The sequence below is a fragment of the Petaurus breviceps genome, unplaced genomic scaffold (assembly GCF_028583685.1).
Source record: "Petaurus breviceps papuanus isolate PSGF00001 unplaced genomic scaffold, PetGlider_PUasm1.0 90847, whole genome shotgun sequence".
Classification (NCBI taxonomy): Eukaryota; Metazoa; Chordata; class Mammalia; order Diprotodontia; family Petauridae; genus Petaurus; species Petaurus breviceps.
Window position 1 is genome coordinate 26,891,371 of NW_027187360.1, and position 26,744 is coordinate 26,918,114.

The 26,744-nt window shown below is 43.3% G+C and overlaps 2 protein-coding genes across 5 annotated transcripts in view; both read right to left on the reverse strand.

Annotated features, from left to right (window-relative positions):
- EHMT1 (euchromatic histone lysine methyltransferase 1) overlaps positions 1-5,705 on the reverse strand; it is a 430,700-nt gene extending 424,995 nt beyond the window's left edge. The window contains exon 1 of the mRNA XM_069072710.1: positions 5,702-5,705. The gene's annotated coding sequence lies outside the window, so the exon portion shown is untranslated. The remainder of the gene's footprint in view (positions 1-5,701) is intronic.
- PNPLA7 (patatin like phospholipase domain containing 7) overlaps positions 1,347-26,744 on the reverse strand; it is a 235,315-nt gene continuing 209,917 nt past the window's right edge. For 3 of the 4 annotated variants that reach the window (XM_069072706.1, XM_069072704.1, XM_069072701.1), the window contains 10 exons: positions 22,847-23,003; positions 15,488-15,604; positions 14,068-14,137; positions 12,840-12,956; positions 10,278-10,426; positions 9,565-9,717; positions 8,604-8,714; positions 6,122-6,206; positions 3,272-3,402; positions 1,347-2,641 (listed from right to left, as the gene is read on the reverse strand). In XM_069072706.1, the coding sequence (XP_068928807.1) occupies positions 2,543-2,641; positions 3,272-3,402; positions 6,122-6,206; positions 8,604-8,714; positions 9,565-9,717; positions 10,278-10,426; positions 12,840-12,956; positions 14,068-14,137; positions 15,488-15,604; positions 22,847-23,003 (1,189 nt within the window). In that variant the 3' untranslated portion in view covers positions 1,347-2,542. Of the gene's footprint in view, positions 2,642-3,264; positions 3,403-6,105; positions 6,207-8,603; positions 8,715-9,564; positions 9,718-10,277; positions 10,427-12,839; positions 12,957-14,067; positions 14,138-15,487; positions 15,605-22,846; positions 23,004-26,744 lie in introns of those variants that run through there. The other variant, XM_069072702.1, reaches the window with a different exon arrangement.

Here is a 26,744-nt window from a genome sequence, read left to right on the forward strand (position 1 = left end):
CCTCCCATTTCATCCAGTAGTAGGTAAACTCCTAGAAGGTACCTACTGTTTCATTTTTTTGTCTTCATATTTCCCAGCATTTTGCACACAGAAGATATTTAAGGTCTGTTGAATTGGATTGAATCTCTTGAGTGTTAAGGCATATGCGTTTGTGATTTTATAAATCAAAGATTATGAGGTGATATCCATTTTACAAAAAGATGCTTCACTTTACAGAATGGCTCATCTCAGAGTTCAGAGCTCACTAAAAGTAGGGATTTATAACAATGAATGATACCCTTTAGATCAATGATTTCAAACTCAAACTGAAATGGGGCCACTAATCCATATTGAGGGATCCCCATGGCCATAAATGACTTAGCTTACTAAGTGTCATAATTATCTAGGTTTTATTGTATTTTTGTTTATTTTGTTAAATATTGACCAGTTACATTTTAATCTGGTTTTGGCTGTATTGGAGATTAGTGGAGCCCTGTATTTGACACTGCTTATTTAAGGAATGTTGTATTGTGGGAAGCAAGGTACACTTGTACTGAGCTGAGGAAGAGGGGGAGAAGGGAGAGTTGAATGGTTGCACTGGGATAGGTTGGGGGAGGATGAACCTATTCCCTAATCCTTTACTGTACATGTAATTGTGTACAATTGGCAAGTGAATAATTTCCTGCTCTTTGGGAAAGTGAAGGTATAGAGAGGCAGAAACTCAGAACAGACTGGAGGACTGGGGAAGGAAGTATAGACATTCTTCCCTGGGGGTCCCCAGGGCATCATAGCATATGGTGTGTATATGTGTGTGGGTGTAGAAATGGGAGCCCATGACTAGTTATGTGCTATTCCTTGCCTCTCCCACCCCAGCAGCCTTAGATCATAGAATTGGGCACAAAGCTTGGTGGTGAAGAAGTAAGCCTGTTTGAACAGGAATCAAATCTAGCTTTTGGTTTTGTGGGAGGTCCAGGGAGTCATTGCCCCTTTCCCCAGCAGTGACTTTTGGGATTGCTTCTCTGCGCCACAGTTGGCTGCAGTTACTGCATTCAGGGGCTGGGAAAATGACAAGCAGCTTCTGCTCATCAGCTACAGTTATTTTCTATACCCTCATCTCCAGGCCTAGGGGAAAGGCAGGGGGGTGAAGATCAACAGGGTATCCACTGTTAATAGCATCAATCAGGGAGAATAGAATTGGGCCCAGTCACCCTCCTGGGGATAGTGTGTCAGAAGCATCTATTCTTGGGGGAATTCTCCAGTCACTCAGGAAGAGGCTCTCCCACTGGATGATATGAGATAGGAACAATCCCATCCCACTCATCCCAGACTCTCACCATGGTGGGTCCAAAGAGGGACAGAATAGCCAGTGAATGTTACATATATATTTATTAATAAACTAAATTGTATGCTGCCTTTTCCGTTTCCTACACATTTCTATCCTCAGCCTCAAACTTGTCCATCCCTGAAAGAGGTTGCTTCTCATATAGAACTGGGACAGATGAATCTCTTCACCAGAGACCTTTCGGAGGTCACAGATCAGAGGATTGGGAGCTAAGGCCCTGGGAAGTGAGCAAGGAGTAGAATCCCTCATTATGGTGGCATCTCCCAACTTTCTATGTTTCTTAGAGGCTTGTCGTGGGCCTTCAGGTTGGGGGTAGTCCTAGATGCCTCTTGAATGAAGGACTGGCTTTCAGGGCCCAGTCCTGGTCCTTTGGTTCACCCTTTTTGGGTTGTTCTTTTGTGGTTGATCAAGGACATGAAAAAAGAATAAATACCTTGGGTATTCAGTCCTAGAAGGGAGAAATGGAGAATCCAGCTTGGTCACCATACATATCCTTTATCTTGACTCCAGGAGAATAGGAAGATGGAATAAGTCTTAAATGGCCCAGTTCTCTCTTACCAAGGTCCTGAGCCTCACCCTAGCTTAGCCCAGGAAAAGAATGGCTCTGTGGGTGACCCAGACCAAAAAGCATTTGAGGGTGAGTGAAGGCAGCCATACCACTGAAAGGCTCTCCTAGAGGAAGACCCTTGATAGAAGCAATTGACCTGCCTGAGAATCTCCTGTACTCCTTCACCCAGGACCCTTTCTCCAATGGTGGCCTGAACACTAAAGGCAAGAAACTGCTTAAAATCTTCTAATTGCTTAAAACCCAGTCTAACCCCAGACTCCAAGGTTTCCAAAGGTTTCTCCCTGGATCAATGTTTCTGTGCTGCTTCTCTAACAGGATCAATGAAGAAGCACTTCAAGGGCAGTCCAAACTATAGAAAACTACAGTAACCCATGGACCTCATTTTTCTAGCCTCCCTCTTACTCTCAAACCACTGTAAATTCCCTTCTTCACTCTTCCTCATTCCCCACCCCCAACCCTGGGGGACAGCATCACATAGCAATGATTTGGTTGGGTGGTGTAAAGGAAGAGGTCAAATGTGTCCATCCCTCTCACAGAAGCCCAAGATGGCTTCAGGAGAAGGGAAGGTGGCTTCATTCCAGCAGCACCAAACATCAAGGTGTCAGCCTCCCAAATAGATAAGCCTCATGGCCCCTTGTAGGGAAATAGGGTTCTTAGGAATCCACGTCTGAGATGGTAGAAAAAGAACTGGATAAGTGATGGGAGCTGATCTGGGAGGATTCGCTGTATTTCCGGATCGAGAGATCTTCTTCCTAGATGCAAACACATGGCCTGAACTGTTAGTACTAAGAAGCACAGTCTTCTTGACTCTGGCCCAGAGCCTGCCATATCTCAATAGAAATGCATACTTTGAAATACTGTTTTCTCCCCAAAGGAAGCCTAGGAACTTTTGGGAAGTCTCCTTTAAACCCTCCGAATCTTGCTTCTTTTGGAGCAACTTGGGGGCATCTATTGAGGCAGTGGATATCACTTTAGCACCACAGCTCAGGAAATAACTGGGTCAGGAATACATGGGGAATCTTCATTGCTATATTCCTTGTAGGGCTTATCATTAGTAAGCAGCATACAGCAAAGGGAGAGAGAGAGAGAGCTTCCCCCAAGCCCAGTAGGACTGATTCTGAGTAAGTCAGATTTGGGAACTAGGAAGGTCTAGATTCAAAGTGACCCCTCCCTAGGGCAGAAAGGAAACAAATGGCCTTCTATGATTATCTGTGTATCTAGGACACATATGGGGTTAGTGCTGTAACCCTAGAAGAGCTGGCAGGCCCTCCCTCTGTCCCACCTCTACCCTGTGGGGCTTCTGCTTTATCTTCCTGAAAGCGTTCAAGGATTCCTTACCTATGCTCTGAGGGACCAGAATGGGGAAGGGGTGTCAGTCTTACTGAGTCCAAGTTATCTTCATATACACCATCCCTATGAGCGTGCTGTCCTGCAGTGCTCTGGAAGTTGACATATTCATCACTAGGGAAGTCTAGGATCTCCTCTTCATACTCAGTCTGGTAGTCAGATTCATCTAGCAGATAAATGGAAACATCCTGTTGTGTCCAATACCCAGGGAGGGTGGGTAAAAGATCAGCAGAAGCAGCAGTGCTGGGTTTAGGGGGCACCTGATGGGGCTTGTTGGGCCTCTGAACCTCAGAGGCAGGAGGGGTCTCAGAGCTTATTGAGCCTAATCTTTACATGAACAAAGATTCCCTCTACAACATGTCTGACAAAGAGCCATCCAGCCTCCCTCTGAGGAGCCTGGGCTCTAAAATCTCGTCAGGTGCCCATGCCACCTCTGGACAGCTCTAATAGTTAGGAAGCTTCTTTCATATTCCAGTCTTCACCTCCTTTGTTCTGTCTGTCAAATCTTTTCCAGGCTAGATAGACATCCTTAGCTCCTTTGAATGCTCTTCAACTGGCATGATCTCCTCACCTCACCAGCCCGGTTTCTCTTGCCCTGACCTTTTCCAAAACGTGCCAGAATAAATGTACATCACCAGAGATGCAGCCTGGCCGATTAGAAGGCAGAAACCCGGGTGCCTCACTGTTTTGGAAACCATGTCTCAGAGTCACTGTTTAGTTCACTTTCGTCCCAGGTGACTCATATTTAGCTTCCAGCCCACTGAAACCCCTCAGAGTCTGGCTATAGAAGAAAAATGGGAGAGGACATGATTGGAGAGAATCAGAAAGCCTTACTCTCACACCCACAAAGTAACTGCTTTAAAACCCATTATCTTTTCTCTTCTCAGTGAATAGGTGAGCAATGATATGAACACTCAGTGAATATTGCTGATTTAGCAACCCTCCCAAGGAGTTTCCCAGACTGACATGAGTGTTAAGGGTGCCAGACTGCATGAAACAGTTCATGGTCAGTCCAAACAAAGACTTCATTTAGTATCAGTGTTTCTTTTTTAATTGCAAACCTACAGTTCTGATGTTCTCTGGGCAAGGGAAGTGAGACATGTCAGACATTTGGCACTCTCCCATTGGATTAATGAGGTGGGGCACAAAATATGTGTCTCCCCCCCCCCCCCCACTCTTCTGGTGATTTACCTAGGAAGAGAATCCAGTTATACCTTCTAAGTCCTGGCTCAAAACCCAGTTTTACATTTCCAGGGTCTTACATGTTCCTGTGAACTGAAGCCTATCCTTCAACCTAGGATAGAAATTTCCCCTTCATTCTGTGTCAGATGCTGGTCCATCCAGGAAAAGACAAATGCAATTGATGAGGATTTAATGAGAACAGAAGTAGGCCTGTGGGCGGGATGTATCATTTCTGCCATTCACACTGGGATAGCTGTCATAATGCCATTTTATTAATTTGTTCATTGCCTTGAAGCAAGCTGCATTAAGCCCTTAAGCAGAAGGGTGAGGCCTGTTATTTAAAATAACAATAGCTATGGGCACTGCCCTCAACAAAAGGCTGGGCTCAATATAGAGAAGCAAGGATTCCTTCTTATGGGAGTCTGGACAAAACTAATGAAGCTTTCCCTTTTTTTCTGTCAGTTCTAATGGAGAGGTCTACATTCTTTCATTTAATTATGCACATAATCTATACGTGTCCATCTCTTGAGGCTGTTGATTAGAACAAATGAGATAACATATCTGAATGTGTTTTGTAAACTGTAAACTGTAGTACCAAAATAAGGTGGTATTCAACAATCAACAAGTAAACAGTGAGCCCTTCTAGCATGCCTGGCCTTGCAGGACTTGTGGCAGAGAACAGCCAGATTCACATATTCGCATTTGTTCATTCATTCAATAAGTATCTATTGAGGAAATACTGTGTATTCAGAAGAATGGCAACTATTTAACCATGAGATCATTGGTCTTCTTCAAAGAATTAGTATGAGTTTTGGCTTTTCCACTGACGGCAACCTATAGATGTGGATTCCTCAGAGCTTCTCCCAAGAAAAGCTACGTTGACTCTTTTCTACCAACAGAACCAGAGGATGTACAGCCCCCTTTCCATAATAGGAACTGGGGAGGAGGAAGGGAGGGAGATAAAGAGAAAGAGTCAGGTAGACAGAGAGAGCCCCCAAAGGAGTGAAAGAAAGATTGCCTGGGTTAGGCCCAGAATGAACCACTGAAATGGTCAGATAGTAAGAACAGGGAGAAGACAATAATAATATTTAATAGTTATTTATATAGTACCTATTATCCTGTTTGATCCTCACAATAACCCTGGAAGGTAGGTACTATTATTTCCATTTTACAGTTGAGGAAATTGAGGCAAACAGAGGACAAGTGACTTGCCGAGGGTCAGGCAGCCAGGAATTATCTGAGGCTAGATCTGAACTCAGGTCTTTCTGAATCCAGGCCCAGTGCCCCATGTACTATGCTAAAGAGCTAGAGATGGAGGAAAATTAGAAACCAGATAAGGAGAGAGAAAAAAAACAGACAAGAGGGAACTGCCAGGGGAAGCACGATGGTGAGAAGTGGAAGACTAGTCATGGGTGTGTCCCAAACATAAAAATCTGCTTCACTGGATTGAAACCTTTCAAGGAGATTCAATGACACCAGTATCAAAAATACAGACAGTATCATTCTTGTGATCCAACTCAAAGAGGTAGCCTGGGATAACTATTACCTTTCACAGACAGAAGTACAAAGGCATGGGTGTGAGCAAGGTAGGAAGGAGGAGAGGAGAACAAAATCCATACACATGTTCCCTGTAACCTTGACCTTGATTCTTCACCGTGGTTCCCTCTAGAAAACAAGCTAATCCTACCTGTAGACCAACTCACCATCCACTACTGTGGATCTGGCTGGTTCAATGCGTGACACAATCTCTGCCAGGTCAGTGAAGGAGGCATTGGGGTAGATGAGCGCCTGGATAAACAGAGAATTCATTGAGTTAAATCATCAGGCTGCATAAGGTCAACATGTGAGGTGCAGTCCCTCCCAATTAAGGATGAATCTGTTTCTTTGACCAGAACAAGGCAGAATGCTACATTTTCCAACCTTGTTTAAATGTACCTACTCACACATTCTTGACAACTTGTGTTAAGTTCTATTTCAAAGTTTAGAACACTAAGGCATTAGAAGGTTCTAGACCCCAAACTCTTCCTCTGCAGAGGGAGCAAACTGCATTGTTCCCAGCATAACTCTTGATGCCAGGCTCTAATCTCTACTGTGTACCTTGGCCATTCTTCTCGGATCATCTATCTCAAAACATCTCTGAGTCACTGGTGGTCCCCCAGGACCACCTGATGACATTTGGCATCTCAACCTGAGAAGAAGGCAAGGCAAGAAAAGGGTGAAACCAGCATCCAGTTATTGAGAAATAACTGTTTCTGTAGCCATAACCCTTGCTATGAGTTTTTTACCTGAAGGGACTGTACTGTTTTCATATACTTCTTTCATAAAGAGTTACGAACAATGAGTAAATACACTGGGAAATCATTTATATTCCACTAATATGTGAATTAATATTATTAATATGTGACCAAGGTTACCATCCTTCCTGCTTTCAACAGTCACCTTGGAATTCAGCCCTTGGAGCAAGTATGTGTTAAGAGCAGAGATGCACTGTACCTTTTTTTATGCAATAAACTCAGTGTGAGATTTTAGAAGAGAAGCTAAGTACTTTCCCTCTGCCCCCTTCAACTACTAGCTCCTTCCTGTCTCATAAAATAGGGGTGAGAGGGCTCCCAATAACTAATCCAAGATGGATGACAGTAGCCCACTTCCTGCCCCCTTTTGTTTCTTTGTATTTTATTATATCTTTGGCATCTCTTTTGATAAACTATGACAGTATTGTTGTTTTTAACCAGGAATACAAAACACTTTTAAAAAGGAAAAACAGCAAAACAGCTCGAAGAGGAGAGCTGAATTAGAAGGCTATCTGTCTAGAAAGGTGAAGAGCAGGAGCACTGGTTGTAAAGAACACTGGCTCCAGAGGTGGGACCTGGGCCCAGACCCCACACCCAATATGCCAGGCAGGTTGCCCAACCTCTCCAGGCCCTGCCACCTTAGCTCCAGTCCCAGATCCACAAGCCGATGTGAGGACAAAGGAAAGAAAGATTAACCCAAATCTGGCACATTTGATGATGGGTTAACCAGAACAGTCTGTGTGGCTTAATGATGATGGTGATTCTAGAGATTTTTCCCTTTTTTCTTCTTCCCCTCAAACCTCTATAACCTGGTTTGGCTCAGTCTCCCAAGTCCCAAGGAGGATGCAGAAGGAGTAATGAACCACATCTAGGAGCAGTAAAGGGAGCCCAGAGAATGTCAGAACTGGAGGCATTTTGAGGCTCACCAATTCTAAGACCCTTCTCTGACACAAAAGGTGTCATTAGGTGATTTGCTCAAGGTGACATAAGAAGGTTAATGGCACAGTTAGAACTGAAGAGGCCATGTGGTGCTGTGAATGAATGCTGGCTGGGCAGTCACAGGGCATGGATTTGAATCCCAGCTCTGCCACACTACCTATGTGTCCTTGAGCAATTCGCTGAACTGTTCTGGGCTGGTTTCTTCACTTGTAAAATTGGACACCATGTACCTTCTTCCAGCTCAAAATCTATGATCCTTTACACCAGAAACTAGGTCTCCTCATGCTTGGTCCCATGCTCTTTCCATTGTACTGTGCCTGGTGAGGGAGGGCATACATTTTATATAATGCTTAGCATAATGTTGGCACTAAGTGAATATCGGACAACCCCTAAAAAGAATATAGGCCACAAGAGGACATAAAAGGGAGATTGCTGCTGTTACTGTCAAGGAGGGACGTGTATTAACAGAGTGCTCACAGGGGTTGATGTGACAGAGCATTCTGCAGCCCTAGTGTGATCTTAATCACTAAGTCAGGGCTTGGAAAGAGGCCTGGCTAGCAGAGGTGGGCCAGTGCTTCCCCCACGAAGGGAAGCTTAACTGACATCAACCTAGAGATTCTCTAGTCCAGGGGTTCTTAATCTTCTTTTGTATTCAACCTCCTCTGGCAGTCTGTTGAAGCCTATGGGCCCCTTCTCATAATGATTTTAAAACACATAGGATTACAAAAAAACCAATTATACTGAAGTACAGTTATCAAAATATTAAAAAAGAAACAAGTTCACAGACTCCAGGTTAAGAACACCTTCTCTAGCCTGGATCTTCTAATAAAAAGGTGTGTAGGCCAAAAGTAGAAATGAAAAGGGTCAGCAGTTTCTGTCTGAGTGAACAGGTATAGCCCTATTGGAAGCTGCAAAGAAAGAAGGAAAGTATTTTACAGGACACAGGGAGACTCACATCTGAAGTTTTTGTTTTTCGGGTCTCTTGTCGGTCCTTCAGCATCTTTTCCATCACACCAGTCTGGGTCCAGATGTCAAACACAGTCCGTCCATGCTGGTAACCCACCTCCTGAAGGGAAGCAGGTGAGGTTCACCAAGCATGCACAGAAGGTCAATGATCCCTGACCCCAGGGATCAAATCAGCCCTGTCACCCCATTCTGGCCCCTGGGATCATTCACAGGGTCATGTTAGCCCTAATATTCACTTTATACCCTGCAAAAGGTTTGCTTACAAGACCATACCAGCCCCAGGGCTGGTATTCACAGGGACACGTCACAACATTGGTAATCCGACCTTCTCCTTCACAGAGACTCATACATCCTAATATTCTACTCTCTGGAGTCACTTACAGGATATATTGTCCCTCATAGTCCTCCATTCTACTTAGAGGTCATCCAGGGGGATGGCTAGGTGGTGCAGTGAACAGAGCACTGGCCCTGGAGTCAGGAGGACCTAAGTTCAAGTCCAACCTTAGACACTTACTTAACACTTACTACTTAACACTTACTAGCTGTGTGACCTTGGGCAAGTCACTTAACCCCAATTGCCCAGCCTTCTCCCATCAAAAAAAAAAAAAAGAGAAAGGTAAAGGTCATTCACAAGGCTATTGGCCCCCAGTTCTGAATATGTAAAATTGGTCAGGACTACCAAGGCTAAGTAAAGTTGTGTTCAACAGTGAGGGACTTCAGAAGTGGAAGGATGGCAGCACAATCATTATAAAATGGGACAATTCCATGGCTTTTTTGGAATGAGGGGTTCCATCTTCTTATTGCTGAATTGGAAGGCAAACACAAAGCTCACCTTTGGACACCTCTGTTGAGGATTAAGGACAGGGGTCCTTCCTCCAGAATTGAAGATCTATAATCTTATCTCCACCTCTAATGTTTTCCAACATCCCCCAAGCCAGTCTGACACTCACACAGATTTCATCAAATCTGCCGAAGTCCAGGGTACCATAGCTGTCAATGGGTGGTCGGATATATTCACAGTAATCACTGTTTTTTACCATCTCCAATTGTCTGACACAGCACACGTAGGCCAAGCGTGTCTGGATTTCTGCCATATTCAGTACCTATGTCACAGGGTTATAGGAGGGAAAATGGGACAAGACAAGTGATGAATTCTAGGGATTGGGTAAGGGAGCTTATAGCAGCTTCTGCTCTCTATCTCCCTTTTTATTTATGTACTATGAACTCCCCTAGACCAAAACCTCCCCATTTATTATCATTTGATTCTTTCAGTCCTAATCCACTGAACATGTTGGCTTGTTCCCAATCTCCTGACACCACTAGAAAAATCTTGCCCTTGGAGGGGCATCAATGCTATAGTGGTAAAAGCCCTGGGCTGGGAGTCAAAAATAGATGTGAGGTGTCAGAGACCTATAGCAAGAGGCAGGAGTTTGAAGTTCTGTGGCTTCAGTTGTAGCTAGAGGGTGAAGCATTTATTCAGTTCCTGAAAGGCTGGGAAAAGTCCATTTGGCCTGCCTTGGGCATGAAGCTGGGGACAGGAAAGCTCCCTGAGTGAGCTGCACACATCGTCCTCTTCAGGCCTAGCCCCTGTCACTCCTTTATATTCCCTGCTCCTTTGTATGGCATTTGTGATTCCCTCCCCCTGAGGCCCAGGCACTGCAACCTTCACTTTTGTAGCCAGGGGATTCCAGCGTTTCCAAAGCAGCCACCAGCCAGAGAGCGAGTCACCATAGTTGGTGAGGTCTGTTTCATCCTTGCTGCCCACATCAATGGCAATCACCACTTTGGCACCCATAGATCTGGCCACGTCAGCTGGTGGGGAGAAGGTCCAGTAATTGCCATGGTAATCAATTAAATTCAATAAGAAACCATAACATTTATTAAGCTCCTCTAGAGACACAAAGAAAAAATTAAAGTCTCTTCCCTTAAAAAGCTTATATTCTATTGGGGGAAATAAAATATAGGCAGAAAATAAAATAGAAAAAGATTTCCAGGATGAGGTGGGACAATAACAACTTTCAGCTGGGGGTGGGAGGTGAGATCAAGACAGGCATCCTATAAAAGGCTGGCATTTGAGCTAAGCTTTGAAGGAAGCGAGGGACTCTGCTGGCAGAGGTGAGAAGAGAATACATTCCAGTCATGAGCACTGCCTATGACAAGGTTCTAAGGTGAGAGATGGAATGACCTGGCTGCGAAACAGCAACCTTTATAGTTTGGCTGGAATATGTAGTACATGATGGAGATTAATATACAAGAGACCTAGAAAGGTAGGCTGAAGACAGATGTGAAGGACTTTAAAAGCCAGAGTCTTTATTCTGTCCTAGAGGTAAGAGGAAGCTGCTGGAGCTCCTTGGGCAAGGCACAGATATGGTCAGATCTATGCTTTAGGAAAAGGGTTTTGGCAGCTGTGTGGACTGGAGAAGGAAAAGTCTAGAGGCAGGGAGACCAGTTGGGAGACTGTAGTAATAGTCACGTTGATAAGTGATGAGGGCCTGAGCTAAGACTGTGTGAATGGAAAGAAAGGGATACATTGTGTAGACAGAAATGACAAACTTTGGCAACTAACTGGATGGGAAAGGACAGGAAGAGTAAAGAATTGAGGATGACCCTGAAGATGCCAGCCTGGGTGACCAGAGGGATGTAGTGCTGTAAACAGAAGCAGAAGTTAGGAAGAGGGGAGAACATGGGGGAAAGATAATGAATTCTATTTTGGACATGCTGAGTTTGAAATGGCTACAAACATCCAGTTGAAGATATCCAATAGGGAGCTGATGATGCAGGCCTGGAGCTCAGGAGAAGGACTGGGTCTGGATATACATATCGGGAGTTGTCTGCACAAAGCTGATAGTTGAATCCAAGGATTTAACAAGATTACCAAGACAGAGAGTGAGGAGAAGCCAGGATGGAGCCCAGGAATCACTCACAAAAAGGATATAGGACAAGGATAATGATCTTGCAAAAAACCAAAACAAAACTGAACAGGAGAAGTCAGACAGGAAGGAAGAAAACCAGGAGAAAGAAGTGTCATGAAAATACAAGGAGTAAGCAGTGATCAACTGTGTTAAATGCTGCAGAGAGGTCAAAAAGGGTAACGACTGAGAAAAGGCCATAGAACTAGCAATTAGCAGACCACTGATAACCCTGGAAAGTAGTGTCAGTGGAGTGATGAGGCTGGAAGTCAGATTGCAGGGAGCTGATCTGTCCTTGGCTGGTGCCCGGAGACATCGGAGCCCTCACTGACCAACTAACCCCAAACACCCATCAGTCATCAGTGCTCTGCCTTACACTGGTATCAAGCTTGAGTTTACAAAGTATTCATTTATAGGTTTCACAGAATTCAAGTACCTCATTCCCTCCCACCCCCCATGATGAAATGGGCAAACTGAACTGTGGTGAGGTTAAGTAACCAGCAGAGATAGAATGAGATGCTAGGCCTTCTTCATCCTGCTCCAGGGCTCCTTCAAACATATAGTGCCACCTCCTCAACAAGTATGTGGGGAGAACTCTAGGGAGCATCAGCTTTACCAACAATATAGGCTAGCAATAAATCCTATGAGGCAGTTTTCTTCCCCAGGACCCAAAGGAGCACAGTATTATTTATTGTAAGACTTTCTACAGGACCTAATGAGACCATTTTGACTTGCTGAGTATCCTTTGCTACAGGGTCCCTTGATATTTTAGAACCATCTTTGCATGTGTTCTTGCTTCTGAGTGTTAGCCTGCCTCAGGCTTGGAAAGGTCAGGTTTGCTTGGGATGTTCTGAAGATGAGTTCAAAAGGTTAAAGATTTTGCCTGGACTTGCCTCTAAGCACCTTGTCTCAAATAGGGCTTTAATTCCTGACTTGGCACAGAAAGGGGTTAATCTCTCCCTAGCACTTAAAATTGGCCTATTTCTAAGCTTGGCCCTTGTTCTGATAGCTAAGCTAATAAAAACATAGCCATATGTTCAGTATTGCGGGTGTGTATGAGTGTCTGTGTTTCCTTTCCTTGCTCTATGAGGATTCATTCCAGTAAATTAGTTTAAAATGTTTTTTTCTTGGCCCATTCTAAAGAAAACGTGCCACCACCCCAGCCTTTTTCTAGAAGCAGGTGGCAAAGGAGCCAATTTTATGTGAGTGAGGAAATGCACCTCTAGACCAAAAGTACACTGGTTCACAGCTGTGACTGGCTCCAATCAATCAGCCCTGCTCAAGAATTTTCTCCCTGTACAGTCGGACAATTATACCTGGGAGGTTGTTGATGTAGCCACCGTCCATCAATAGGTGTCCATCTCTGGGGTCACAGAGCGGGGGCATGTAACCAGACAGAGACATACTGGCTCGGACATACCTCCACAGGCAACCTGCAGAAATGAGGAAACAGAAGAGTAAATGTAATTATAGCTCTACCGAAAGTGGAAGTTGGGATGCCTGAGAGACTGGCAGAGGATTTTAGGAAACTCAAGGAGGACAAGACAACCTGATGAGGACAGAGAGGGCTTGAGAGAGTACCATGGGCCTCTGCGGGCTAGATCACGTGGCCTGATCAGGCACAGTTCAAGTGCACTACTGATTTATGCTGTCCATGAAATGGGTGACTCCTTTGACGCTAGAACTTTCCAGTCAAGGGCAGGGAGACCTTGCAGAACCAATTTATTTTATGGCTGTGGTAGTTGGGGAAGTTCTCCATTTAGCCCTAAGGCCATGTCACCCTGCCTTGGAAGGAGGGGGTGTTTCTCACCCAGAACCAAAGGTAATCTGAAAGGAAATTTACTCCAGTTTTAGGGGAGTAGCACTAAGTAACAAAAGCAGCAACAATTGCCATTTAAATAAAGGTTTACCATTTGCAAAGAGTTCTATAATTATTTTCCAAGCCTTTATTCTCCATCAAAGACCCAGGCAAAGGGTATATGTGATCTTGGGCAGCTCTGAAAGGGCTTGCCTGATCCTGGAGATAACCATGCCCTCCCAGAGAGGGCTATGGCCACTTTTCTAGGATAAAGCTACATGTCTGTCTCCCTCCTGGGAGTCTGGCAGTGGTAGTATCCATTTTTCTCATTATGTCAAAATTCTTCCTCCTACTATGACTAGTGTAGGGGGGTGGTCAGAGAAGACTCATATAGGCAGAGCAGGCCAGTTTGGGAAGGATCAGTGGAGTACACCCCACACTAGTTGCCTAACACTTGGGCATAAACTCTCTTCATTGCTCTTTGCTCTCCCCTTCAGTTCAAGCATTCTAAGCATGTCTTCCTATCCATCTCCCCTCTGATTTTTTGCTCCTGATTTATGATTCCTTCCTCCCTCTTGGTTTTCCTCTTCTGATAGTCACATTCATCCCTCCATCTCTTTTCTCTGGTTCTGCAAATGGTCCTAGGTCCAGAAGGACAGCAGATACACTTTAACACTTGTGGCAAGAAAGGTCAAAGAAGTGAGGGGATTTCTCAGTGGGGCTTCTGCTGTGAAGATGTTACTTACCATCTCTGTGGACCCTCATTGCAGAGGCAGTGATATCTGTTGTGATAACAAAATAGGGAATCCAGAGATCCTAGACACAATAATAGATACAGTTTAGTTCTGTCCCTCTAGGTTAAGATATACCTTCCTAATGATGATGAGAGAAAACCCTTACTATAGGGGGATGAAGGAGGGAAGTAAAAGACTGTCTTCTTTTCTGTACATTTGGTATTTATATATCTGTATCTAGACATACGGACATAGATAAATCAGCAGCTTATTGGATTTTAGGAGCTCCTCCAGTCTCACCTGGTTTTCCCTGAGTACTATAACAAGGTTAAAGTCCTACATCCCCCAAGACTGGAAGAAACAGGCACTTGTCCTGCCATCTACAGGAGATGGTGAGGCCCAGAAGAGGAGTAAGGTGACCGAGTGAATGTAACTAGGAGCTTCTGTTCCTGTCTTTCAGCCCAGAGATCATCCTCAAACCTAATTTGTTCAGATTCTTTCTTATGCAAGTACCTGATTCCTGACCCGCCATCAGTAGGCCATGTGTTCTGAGTTGTTTTCCCAGCAGTTAGGATGAAATTACACTAAGCCAACAATACTATTCTCTTCCTTCCCCTTTACCCACTGGGATTGGTATTTGTGAGAAGGCTGGCTAGGCTGAGACACTAGATTGTGGCCATGGAACAAAGGGAAGCGAATCACTCATATGGCTACTGAATCCCTGGCCTTAGTTACATCAGCATCACACTCTAAACACTGGCACAACTCTCCATAGATAGCATCATGCCCCCTTTCATTTGTCCCCTAAATGGCAGCAGGGACGTCTGTGAGGAGTGGTTATTTCATAGCTTTGTCTCTAGGCTTTTAGGCCTGGGATGTTTGTCTGACACTATTCTGAAAGCAGCCCAGTCTAGCACAAACCCCTGGAGCCTCTAGGTTTGGAAACCATGGTAGATCCATAAACAATTCTAAAACTGACCTGGTCACTCCCCTTAAACCCTGGTCTCCCTCCTACATGATACTTGCTGAGCCTATAGACTGCAAAAATATACATGCTCCAGAAAATAAGCATGTAGGAGAGTGATATCTACTACCAGATTAAACCTACATCCATTTTGGCAAGGTAAGGTTTGGCATGAAGTGTTCAACACCAAATGTCAACTGGATATAAAGCAAGTAAAACAATCATCTAAAGTTCCCAAGGGACTGTTTATCAGGCTAAAAAAGCAGGCAGTGTCCCTGTAGCTATACCAGCTCCTCTAGGCTAAAGACCACAGGGAGATGAGATGTATTTGAGACCAACATGTGTGCTGCAGCCATACTATGCTGGTGTGGACTTCCTGTGCTCCAGCTATGGGCCCCAAAGACGGAAGGTCCTGTCAATCAGGATCTCTCTACTACCATCCAATCATCACTTGAGAGTGAACCAAACCTCAATCTGTTTGTCTCTGAAGACTTTTCTGATGCCATTATTGAACGCCGCTCCAGAAAACATGGAAGTGATTGGGTAAGTCAAGTCGAGCACTGTCTTCAGCACTGAAGTCATATCCTGGGAGAAGAGGGAAGAATTAAGTAACACACTAAGGCCTACTCTTGCTTACTGAATTTTGCTCTCACTACAAACACAGACATAATGAAGGAGAGGAGGTTCAGCATACTATTGTGAAGACTGAAGCTATGATAAATGGTAGAGCAGGGGAAATACAAAGCAATAGCAATGGGAAATACACTAAGAGATGACACCCACATCCTTTGGATATTCCTGCAATAGACACATACTCTTACCTTAGTACAACAGAGATGGGAGGAAAGGACAATATTTAAAATTCCTAAGATTTGGGGAGAAAATATCTTATTTGGGGTGAGAACAGGCTATCTCAAACATAGAAACCAGCCTCTGCAAAGGCAAAGAGACAAGAGATAAAATGTTGCATTTGTGGGACAGCATGTAGGACAGTTTGAATGGATTATGGAATGCATTAAAGGAAGAAATGTAACAGTCCTGGGAAGACAGATTGGGGCCAGATTGTGAATGCTAAACAGAATGGTTTGTATTTGATCACTGAGGCAATAAGGAGTCATCCTGAACAGGGGAGCAACATAGTAACTCTTGTGCTTTAGGAATATCATTTTGGCAACTACATGAAGGAAGACTTGGAGAAGGGAGCCATTAGAGGCAGGGAGATCAATTAAGAAGCTACTGCAATAGGCTGGGACTGGGGGAGAGGTAGTGAGAGCCTGAATTACAGTGGTGGCTGAGCAACCGAAAAGAAAGGGATTGATGTGAGAAATGCTTTAGGGGAAAATCATCAAGATATGGCAACAAATGGGATACAAGGATTGTGGGAGAGGGAAGGGAGGAAGATGAATTTGAAGTTGAGAAATTAGGTGACTGAAAGAGTGTTGGTGCCCTCAACTGAAGCAGAGAAGTTAGGAAAAGGGTGGATTCGAGGGGACAGATAAGCTCTGTTTTGAACATGGTACATATACGGACCTTGCACTTCCGTGCCATTCAATTCAATCCAATACACATTGATTAAGTGCCTACTAAGTATAGAGTATTAAGCAATAGTACTAGCTGGTCCTCTGTTGCCATAAGAGGCAAGGAAGCCTGGAGACTAGTGCTGAGAATCAAGAATGCTCTAGACTCTCCTTCACTATGGAAGTCCAGGCACCTACTCTTTCTGTCCAGAAAACTCCAAATGGCATCATGAAGAGTTAGGCACAACTCACTCACCCCCAAATCTTTAAGCTAGAACTTCAGTGACTAAATGCTGTTTCATAAGCTAACAACTCATTGGACTGAAAATGTCAATCATGATTATTCCAGAACTATTGCCAACTAAACACTATTACCTCCTTCATAGCAGAGTGATCACTGCTGCAACCTGAGATTATCTGAGACAGAATTCAAACTCAGGCCCAGTGCTCTGTGTGAACTACTTAATATGACTCAGAAAATTTGAAGGAATTAGCAAAAGGACCCAGGCATCTTAATTTCCAGGTTAGCTGCTGTCATAAAAGTTAGTTCTATACTAACAGAGAATGGAAACACCTGCTTACATCTGTGGCCATAAACCCAAAAGTTTCTGATGACTATTCAGTTCTCATTTCCTAACCTGGAAAAGCTCTGGCCTTGAGGACTCCTTGAGAGAGAGAAATTAAGAGTCCAAGATTCCTGGGTTACCCTCTAGGACTGGCAAAAAGCAGCAAGGAGCCAGTAACAACAGTAGTGTGTTCTATGAGCTAGACCAATTACTTCTGAATTCCCTAGAGGCAGCTTATCCAGAAATTGATAAGCCTCAAGAAAGCAGATATAAGTCAACATTTAGCTCTAGATATCTGACCTTTGCCAAACACCAGTACACACTAGAGATGGAGAATGAATGGCCTCACTGTCTCATTAGTGACATCTGCATCACCATCATTTTATGCCCAGCCATACTTTAAAGGCTCTAAAATAGGATCTGAAGGTAAAACTAATATCTGCAGAAAAAAGAATGAGGAAATAATACATGACAGAACAGTCAGAAGAGGAGAAAGTAGAATGTTGGGAGATATAGGAAGGCAAATGAGGTGATAAGAGGCACCACTTAAGCCCTGGAGCCTTCAGCCTGGAAGGGACCTGTGTCCCTGGTGCCTGTGGCCTCCGACTCTGTCCTGAGCTGGGGTCAGCATGAAGCTGAACGAGCATAGCTGGGCGCTAACCGCCAGCCTCATCTGACAACCTCCAAGTCTTCATTGCACGGTGGGATGGTCACACAAGGCGTTGTCCACTGCTGCTCTTCACCTGCCTGCCTGCATCCATGTTCTTTTTTGTTTGTGTTGCTCTGTATCTGTAGGTGGCTTTGTGCAGATAAAAGCTTGATGTAGAAGAGAAAAATAAAGAGCACAGGATGCAAAGAGATTTCTAGCATTGTTTCGCAGTTCTTTTTCAGTAACTCTAGGATTATGGCATGATCCCAGGAGCAGCAGGGTGGGAATCTATTCTCAGAGGGTCCTTCAACCCAAAAGGCAGCTTCTCTCTCACAGGAATAGTTTTCATCTCAAAGCATGGAGTGACTCATAAACCAACTCATTTCTAGAATTAGAGGCCCTGGGAGACTTTTCCTTCTTAATTCAGGGGTTCTTAAGCTCAAAGGGAACACAGAAGTGGATGTCCTGGATACACAGCCAATCTCTGAATATTTCTAAGAGTGCTAAAATACAGTGGTGCCTAATGGTGGAGAAAAATTTGGTCTCTTTAATAGTTTTACCTGTTCAACAGCATAAGTTTTGATGATTTTTGGTCCCCTGGGTTTCAACAGAAGTGGAAAAGCCAAGGTAACAGAATGGAGCACACCTTCATCCCCTTCTTCCTTGTCAATAAGGTCAGAATGGTGGCTAATGAACTTTCCTTCCCATGCTCTGATGTCCCTGAATGACACCACTGACCAAGGACTTTGTATGTCCTCAATAAGTGGTAATTCACTCCAGCAGCCATCCCTAATCTGAATAGCTCAGAGTTTCATGTGGGACCCATAGAGGTTCCACTAATACAACAATTAACAATATTTACTCACATATCTCCCTCCTCTCCCAAAATGGGCACATACCCACATTTGGGAGCAAACATTTTAATTTTATTTCTGGCAGGAGATATTGTGCCAGTAACTATGTGCTGTAAGTATGGAAATACTTGCCCCCTGAAAATGGACAGGGATTGCCAGCTGAATAGCTTTTCTAAGAGCAAGGCAAGAACAATACTGCTTGTAAACCAGTAAGGTTTCTCCAGATGTGAGTGAGTAAATTCACTCAGGACTTGCTCTGTCTATTGAGGGATCACGGAAGTCAGAGCCAGGAGTTTAGTGGCTTAAAGGAGAAAAGTAAAAGGAAGCATAGGAACATGAGCAAGGGGACAAAATTCCTCATGGTTGTGCTAAAGGTGGAGAATGTAAACAAGAAAAGAAGAGATATCGTATTTCTTTCTCACAATTAAGGAAGAACAAAAATACAATGGGGAAAATTATGTAAGTAAATAGCATCTTAAGTAAGTAAGTAAGAAGTACCTATCACCATTAGTACACTTACTGGAATTACAGACTAAGTGATCTCTCCTCTTTTTCCTCTGAAATCTCATAGCACTTATCACATTGTTTCTTTGTCTTGTAATTAATATCTCCAAAACACTGTAAGCTCCTTGAGGGAAGGACTGTCTATGCCTTGTCTACCTCAGTCTATTCAGTGCTGAGTTAAGAACCTTGCACACATCAGGCGAGGCATCGAGGAAGGGAGGAGGGAAGCAAGCATGGAATTATTAGGAAATGTGACTGAGTTTTAAAAAGCTGCTAATTTTGTAATCAGTCAGTCTGGGGGAAAAAGAGTGATAAAGTGGTCCAAGTCCTTGTGTTGAGACCACTCCTTTATATGACTTCAGGTTTGGATATGTTCACGCGGCTGTAAGAACTAAGCAGTAGGAAACTTTCTGAACTGAGACTAAGATAATTACGACTGTTGGCTTTAAACAGCAGGGATATGCCTATTCTGACAACCACTACTCCTTGGATAATATAAGATTCCTCATAACTTTCTTTTGTTAGATCTCCCTTCTCTCAATAGAAAGATGAGGGACCACAAGTGTGATATTTTGCATACAATGGTAGATATAATTATTGTGTCAATTTTGTCTGTTTTTCTTTCTTACAAGAAAAATTTTTATGGGGGGGTATATCAGGAAAGATTGGCATAAAAAATCCTGAAAGGCATTAATAAAACTGGAAAAAAAAATCCCCAATGTATCTTCCCAAACAGCGAAACTAGCAAAAGAAACTCAGAAAGGAAACTTCTATTATTTCCCCTCTCCCCTCTATTCTGGCCCGGCAGCTGGGGTCTCCCCACACCAATGAATGTCGGATAGAAGGCAGGCAATATATTTCACAGCATAGCGAAGCATACCCCTATGACCTGTGAACCATATCACTTCAGGAAAGACTTTAGAGGTGAAGGCTACACAGGAAACGAAGAACTTGGAGTGCATGGGATGCTCTGTTATTTTCTTTTTTTTTTTTTAAGCAATTGGGGTTAAGTAACCTGCTCAAGGTTACACGGCCAGTTATTTCTGGGTGTGGTGCTAAGTATCTGAGCCCTGGATTCAATCCCAGGTCATCCCGACTCTGGGGCCGGTGCTCTTACTCACTGTGCTACCTGGCTGCTCCTGCTCTGTTATTTTCAAGAAAACTTTGCTTGGGCCCAGACCATGATCACTAGCTTCATGACAGTGTGTGGGCAATTTTGCTGAGGATGAAAGATAAAGCTTAAGAAGCACAATGTTTTTTTTTTTAGGGCCCTGGGAGCAAGAGCTAGTCTCAAGTTTTAAGTTGCCTGTGACTCCTCTTGAGGGTGGATCTGTGGGCTTCTACATAGAGCTCTGGCATCTCCAAGTCTTTAGTGCACAGCAGGGATGGCAAAGGGGAAGGGGGGTAGGGGAGTGATACACTGATGAGTTATGAAAGTTGTAACTCACTCAATCACCCCAGCTCAGACTACAGCTTGTATAAAAGAAAAGGAAATAGAGACAAGAACTGGGGTCAGAGAATCTGTTAGAATTTAGGAAGACAAACTGGGCAGAAAAAGAGCTTAATAGCAGGAGAAAAGCAGGATTTTGCTAAGACCAACACATTTACACTACTTCCTCCCTAGCCCTCAACAAAAAAAGGGTTTTTCTGGCTTTGGGCAGAACCTCTTGATTGCTAGCTAAAAATCACTACAGTGCTTAAGAGAACAAGCATTTAATACCTTAAAAAACCAAATTATACCATTTGATTTGGTCTTTCATCCATAAGGCAAAAAAAAAAAGATATAGGAGAATAAATATTTTTGTATAAACTGACACCCCTGGTCCTTTTACTGTAAAGCTTCTTTCAGGAATACAAGACAGGGGAGAGGATAGGTTACAAATTCTAAACGTGGGTCTTCCAGTCTCTTTAGTACTTCATGGACTTTCACATACAAACCCTTATGAATTCATCATGCTGGCTCCCTGCTCCAAGTGAGTAGGCCCACATACAGTATTTCCATTTTCAGCCCTGGCCTAGCATTAAGAATATCTGTACCAGGGCTAGACTTTTGAATATTTTCAGTGACCAATGACCCAAAAGGAAAATTGAAGATCATGAATAAAAAAGCAACTTCATTTAGGCTTTTTCTTTTCTTAGAGACCTATAAAACTTTCTATTCATTTGCTTTTAAAATTAAGAACAGATAATGTAAAGCTTTATTTAGTAACTATCCTAAATACTAAATAAAAAGTCTATTTCAGCAGCACATTTTGGTCAGTTAAAGAGGTGAGGGGGAAAGAAAAGAGAATAAAAGGGAGGAAAGGAGAGTTATAAGAAAAGGGAGGAAGAGAAGGATAGAGCAAGAAAAGAGCTCAAGGGGCGGCTAGGTGGCACAGTGAGTAAAGCGCCAGCCCCAGAGTCAGGAGGACCCCAGTTCGGTTCCAGCCTCAGACACTTAACACCCACACAAAAAAAACTAGCCGTATAACCTTGGGCAAGTTACTTAACCCCAATTGCCCTCCAAAAAAAAGCAAAAAAAAAAAAAAAAGCTCAAAATAGTGGGGAAAAAGAGAGAAAGGTAAAATGAAAGAGACAAAGCTAGAGAAAGACATATATGTATGCAAAACAAGGTAAGAAATAAAGGTAGGAATGGACAAAGAAAAAAACTGAAAAAGAGACCTACGAGGAGAAAAGCTCAGTAGATTTGGGTGTTGCTGGTCAGGTCATATCCTATCATTTTCTTGTATTGTGGGCTTTATCACTAATGGGACCATCACCCATTGTCTTTGAAATTATGGATGGCTGATAATACAATCTTCATAACTCTTCAACTGCTTTAATCTGAGCATTTAGGGGCTCTACTCTGAATGGAATAACCAGTACAGCCTTCAAGAGAGAAAACTGGCCCTGAAAGATCAGCAGAAATGTCAAACTATAATCCCAACAGGAGGTTGGTGGGAGCAAGAACCTTGCAGAAGACCATGCCTGTCAATGCCACCCACCATATGCAGCAGGAAACAAATACTATCTTACTTGATTGCCTCACTTTGTCCGAGCACAAAAAGATATTTTATTCTTGTCTTCCTCTAAAACAAGAACAGACACTTTTGATCCAACTCAGATTTTCAACCAAAGTTCTGTTTTGTTCTACAAAAAAAACCGCAGTATCTTTTTTAAATGGAGACAAGAGATAAGAAAACTGATCAATTCTTCTCTGCCATGGCTAGTTCTAAGTTCCCCATGTGACAATGATGGCTAGCCCAGTTTCAGTCACTTTAAAAATTTTTTTAAACTTTCTTTTCACCCCAAAATAATACTCTTTTCTTGCATTTCACTTTCTGTACTAGACTACATTGTTTTTGAAACCTGGAGAGTGAAGCCCGGGCTCATCTTCTCACTTACATTAAAGGGAAATTCTCTGCAGGAACAAAAGACTCCTAGTCAGAAACCAGACCAAAAGAAAGAACAATATTGCAATGATTCATCCCTCTCATTCCCATACCCCTTCTTTAGGGAGTTCAAAGCCCTTTTTGACTTTATTTCACTCACCCCCATAACATCCTTGAGAGAAGACAAGAATTATGACCCTACTTCATTGTAGGAGAAGCTGAGGCACAAAAAGAGTAATGCTGATGAGGTGGTGACAGAAACAGACTAATAACCTCCCTGTCCCCTCCCACTTCATGTCCAGGCCACCATGCCATCTGCTGTATCTCACTTAAGTCGCTTGAAACCACCCTTCTGGGCACACTCACCAAGGCCCACTGCTTGGCCCGGATCCTTGTCTGGCCGTAGTTTCGCTCCTCAGCAAACAGAGCTCCCATGAAGGATCCAATTGAGGTCCCTCCTGTCATATCCACAGGAATGCCTGCCTCCATCAGGGCCCGGATGATACCAACTTGGGAGCAACCTCTATAGAGTAGCAAGAGAAACAATGTGAGAATTGAAATCAGTTTCCTAGCCACCTTGAGAGAATAGCTTCATGTATTTGGGTGAAAAAACAACCATTGTCCTAGAAAGCAAATCCCGAAAGAACTGGGAGGAAGAATCAAATTGGGGCTGCCCTGCCCTGCCCTTGTTATCCAGGAAGCTGTCTTCCTGGCATATTCCTGCCACAGCACCTAATGAAGCTTCAGAGTTACCAGTCAGACATGTGCATAAAGGACTAGATTTCCTTCTGCAGAAGGAAAGAGGTAAGCCAGACCTACCAAGTGTTTGAGCTTCATGCACAAGTGTGTGCATTGTGTGTGTATGGAGGGGAGCAGGGAGGGGTTCTCAAGGAAAGGATCATTTGTTTTTCTCCAACACTAACTTCATCTATTTTCTGTTAGAGGGATGCAGAGAGAGACTCCTGAGAAAACTAACTATGCCTAGAACCCTTATGTGGGTTTGGGGACTAGTCATATGTCTGTAACCTACAAAGCCATAGCAACCTAAATATACTTGGCTTCCTCATTTACACATATGAGTAAGGGGCAAAATCTTACCTCTTGGCTTCTGGAGACACATGGCTCAAGGGTCAACCAGCTTACTACAGATAAAAATGCTTAGATGCTGATTGAATGATTTTCTAAACTCTGGAGTGGGATATTCCCACCAATGTGCTATGGTCTCAAGTTCTACTTACTTTATATCTTTCTGAGGCTTGAAAGACCAAATAATACTATGCCTGCTACCCCTGTGGATTATGCCTCAATCTATAAAGTCTCCTAATGAAATGTCTCATGTAGCCTCAAGCTACTAGGGAAATAATGAGTAGTCATTAACAAAGAAGAGTTTGCACTCTACTGGCCCTTAAACTGTAACACTGGGAATCCTACCACAGCTAGTACCACATCTGGCACATACTGGGCAATTATTAAATGCTTGCTCCATCTGTCTGTCTATCACAGAGGCTGCCAGAGATGTGGTTTGGTAACTGTCCCCAGGGAAGGTTCCCAAGACATTCTCTGTGTTCACCCATCCCTGGTCCAAAATGTACATGGCTAATTCATGGGGAAGAGACATGCCTGGAGTAGTGACAGGATAAAACATCTCTTCAGTGGCCAGAAACTCACTGTGGGATGCATTTGGAACTGAGCTCCTAGAGGAGCTGTGTCAGCATTAATGAGTCAGACCTCAGGCTGCTCTGAAGGGCAAAGAACAAACTAACCAAGCAGGTACAAGTAGACCTGGGGGTATCAGGAAAGCAACAGCTCACAAGATGGGTCTGGGACATGACCAAATGTGTTCTAGTTTCCTGTGGTCAGAGATGATACCACTCCTCGTTCAAATGAGAAAAAATTTCCAAAATTCGTATCACAGTCACTACCTAGAAGTTATCACACAGCACAGAGATTTGAGGAGGACGAGGCCAGACAGATCAGGCTTTCTAACAGACAGCTTCTTTGCTGCCCAGATTTTGAAAACTCCCAAATTGGGTGGCTAGGTGGTATAGTGAATAGAGTGCCGGTACTGGAGTCAGGAGGACCTGAGTTCAAATCCGGCCTCAGACACTTAACACACACACACACACACACAAAAACTGGCTGTGTGACCTTAGGCAAGTCACTTAACCCCAATTGCTCCTCCAAAAAGCAAAAAAAAAAAAAAGCTCATTATGGGGTGGCCAGTTGGCACAGTGAGTAACAGCACTAGCCCTGGAGTCAGGGGACCCAGGATCAGTTCCGGACTCAGATACTTAGCACCCACACAAAATAACTGGCTATGTAACCTTGAGCAAGTTACTTAACCCCAACTGTTTAAAAAAAAAAAAGAAAACCCCCAAATTTCTTCATGTCAAACATTTTTACATAGAAAGATTATCAACTATGATTTCCTAACCTGGAAATAGTAGCTCATTTTTAAGAAAAGAAAGGCATAATGTTTAGAAATAAGAGTCATAAAACATTACAATGTAGTTCAGAGACAATGACCTTTAGGTTCTTATCAAGTACATCACCTAGGATTTAAGACTGGGAGACTATGCAGAGAAATATGACATATAGTGGGATGAAGCCTGTGCTGGGGAGGGAGGTATGTGCTGTGGGAAAATTTTTCTTTTTCAGAATAGCCCTGAAAGTTAACATGTTTCTCAACATCCTAGCTGGTTTAAAATCTTATATAATTTCTCATTTTTCAGGTCAAAAGTTGTACAGTGAAGAGATTTTATGGTCCCAAGCAGTTCTAGCTTCTCTAACCTTCCCTGACATTACTGACCTAGGCTTGGCACAGACATGGAAGGTAACAGGAGGTGTGAGGGTGGGGTGGGGCAATATATATCAGGGCTTCAAACTACACATAACAGTGTGAACCCTGAAGGTCAGCATGGGCTGTGACAAAGCAGGAGGTACAGAAGAAGTTGTGCCTCTCTGGGAGAGAACAGGGTGGGTAAGTGTTGACAGCTGTCAAAAGCACATTTCACAGCTATGTATGTTTTTAACACCAGATATAAGTTACCTTAATGAGCTTCATTTGAGCCAGGTCTGGGAGTAGCTAATATCCCCAGGGTAGAGAAAAATCTCATCTTAGCCATGGCAAAGGGCTCAAGATAAGAAATGTGTCACATCTCTAAGACACATGAGCTTTAATAAAACTCCATTAACTGGCAATTCTGGGTGTCTGCTTCAGAAGCCACAAGCTGTAATCTAGTGAAGAGTCAAGGTTTCAGGTGACTAATGATGAAAGAGTCATCCCAGTTGGACTCATGTGAAATCAGGCCTGAAGCAGAGGAAGGAGAGGCTCTAGAAAAGCTCAGGAATACCACTAAAACGTTGCCCTATTATTATGGAGAGTAGTTAAGCATTAAGAACTCATCATATTTTACCTTTGGACAATATATTTGTCTGAATATGTAGCAAAAGTCACTGAAATGTCTGGCTAGAAAAGCTTTGCTTAAATGGAAATGTTACCAGTCACATGAGAGGTTTATAAAACTCCATGGATGATAATCAGCTTGCAGACTGACAGAGCTTCCTTGAGAACTCTAGCTTTCAGCCTAATGTGCTCATAACTCCAAGAGTGATGGGGGCAAACACAGCTAGGAAGGGTTGATCAAAGACCAAGTGGAACAGAAACAAGGGGACTTCTATTACAACTGAATGTCAGAATGGCATCTATGACTCTGTGTGTGTGTGTGTGTGTGTGTATACAATACACCTCCCCTCCCCTCCCCTAGTGACCAGTGGCATCTGCTTTATAATGCAGGGGTTATTGTCTTTACTGCCCACTACCTGGCCCTAATGTTCTATGACATAGCTCTTGAAATGCAAATGATAGCAACAGGATAAGAGAAAGAAATTAAAGGCAAAAACAGTGACAAAGAAGAGACAGACTTAACCCTATTTGCAGATGACATGATGGTTTACTTAGAAAATCTCAGAGAATCAATCAAGAAACTAAAAAAAGTAATTGATAGCTTCAGTGAAGTATGATACAAAATAAATAAAAATCACAAGTATTTCCATATAGTAATAACAAAAACCAGGAGGAAATGATAGCAAGGGGAATCCCATTCAAAATGCCTGCAAAATGCTAAAATATCTGGAAGCCAATCTCCCAAGACATATTCAAGATTTATATAACTACAATTAGAAAATATTTTTATAGAAATAAAGGAAGACAAATAATTAGGGGGATATTTCTTGTTCATGGTTGAGATGAGTCAAAATGCCA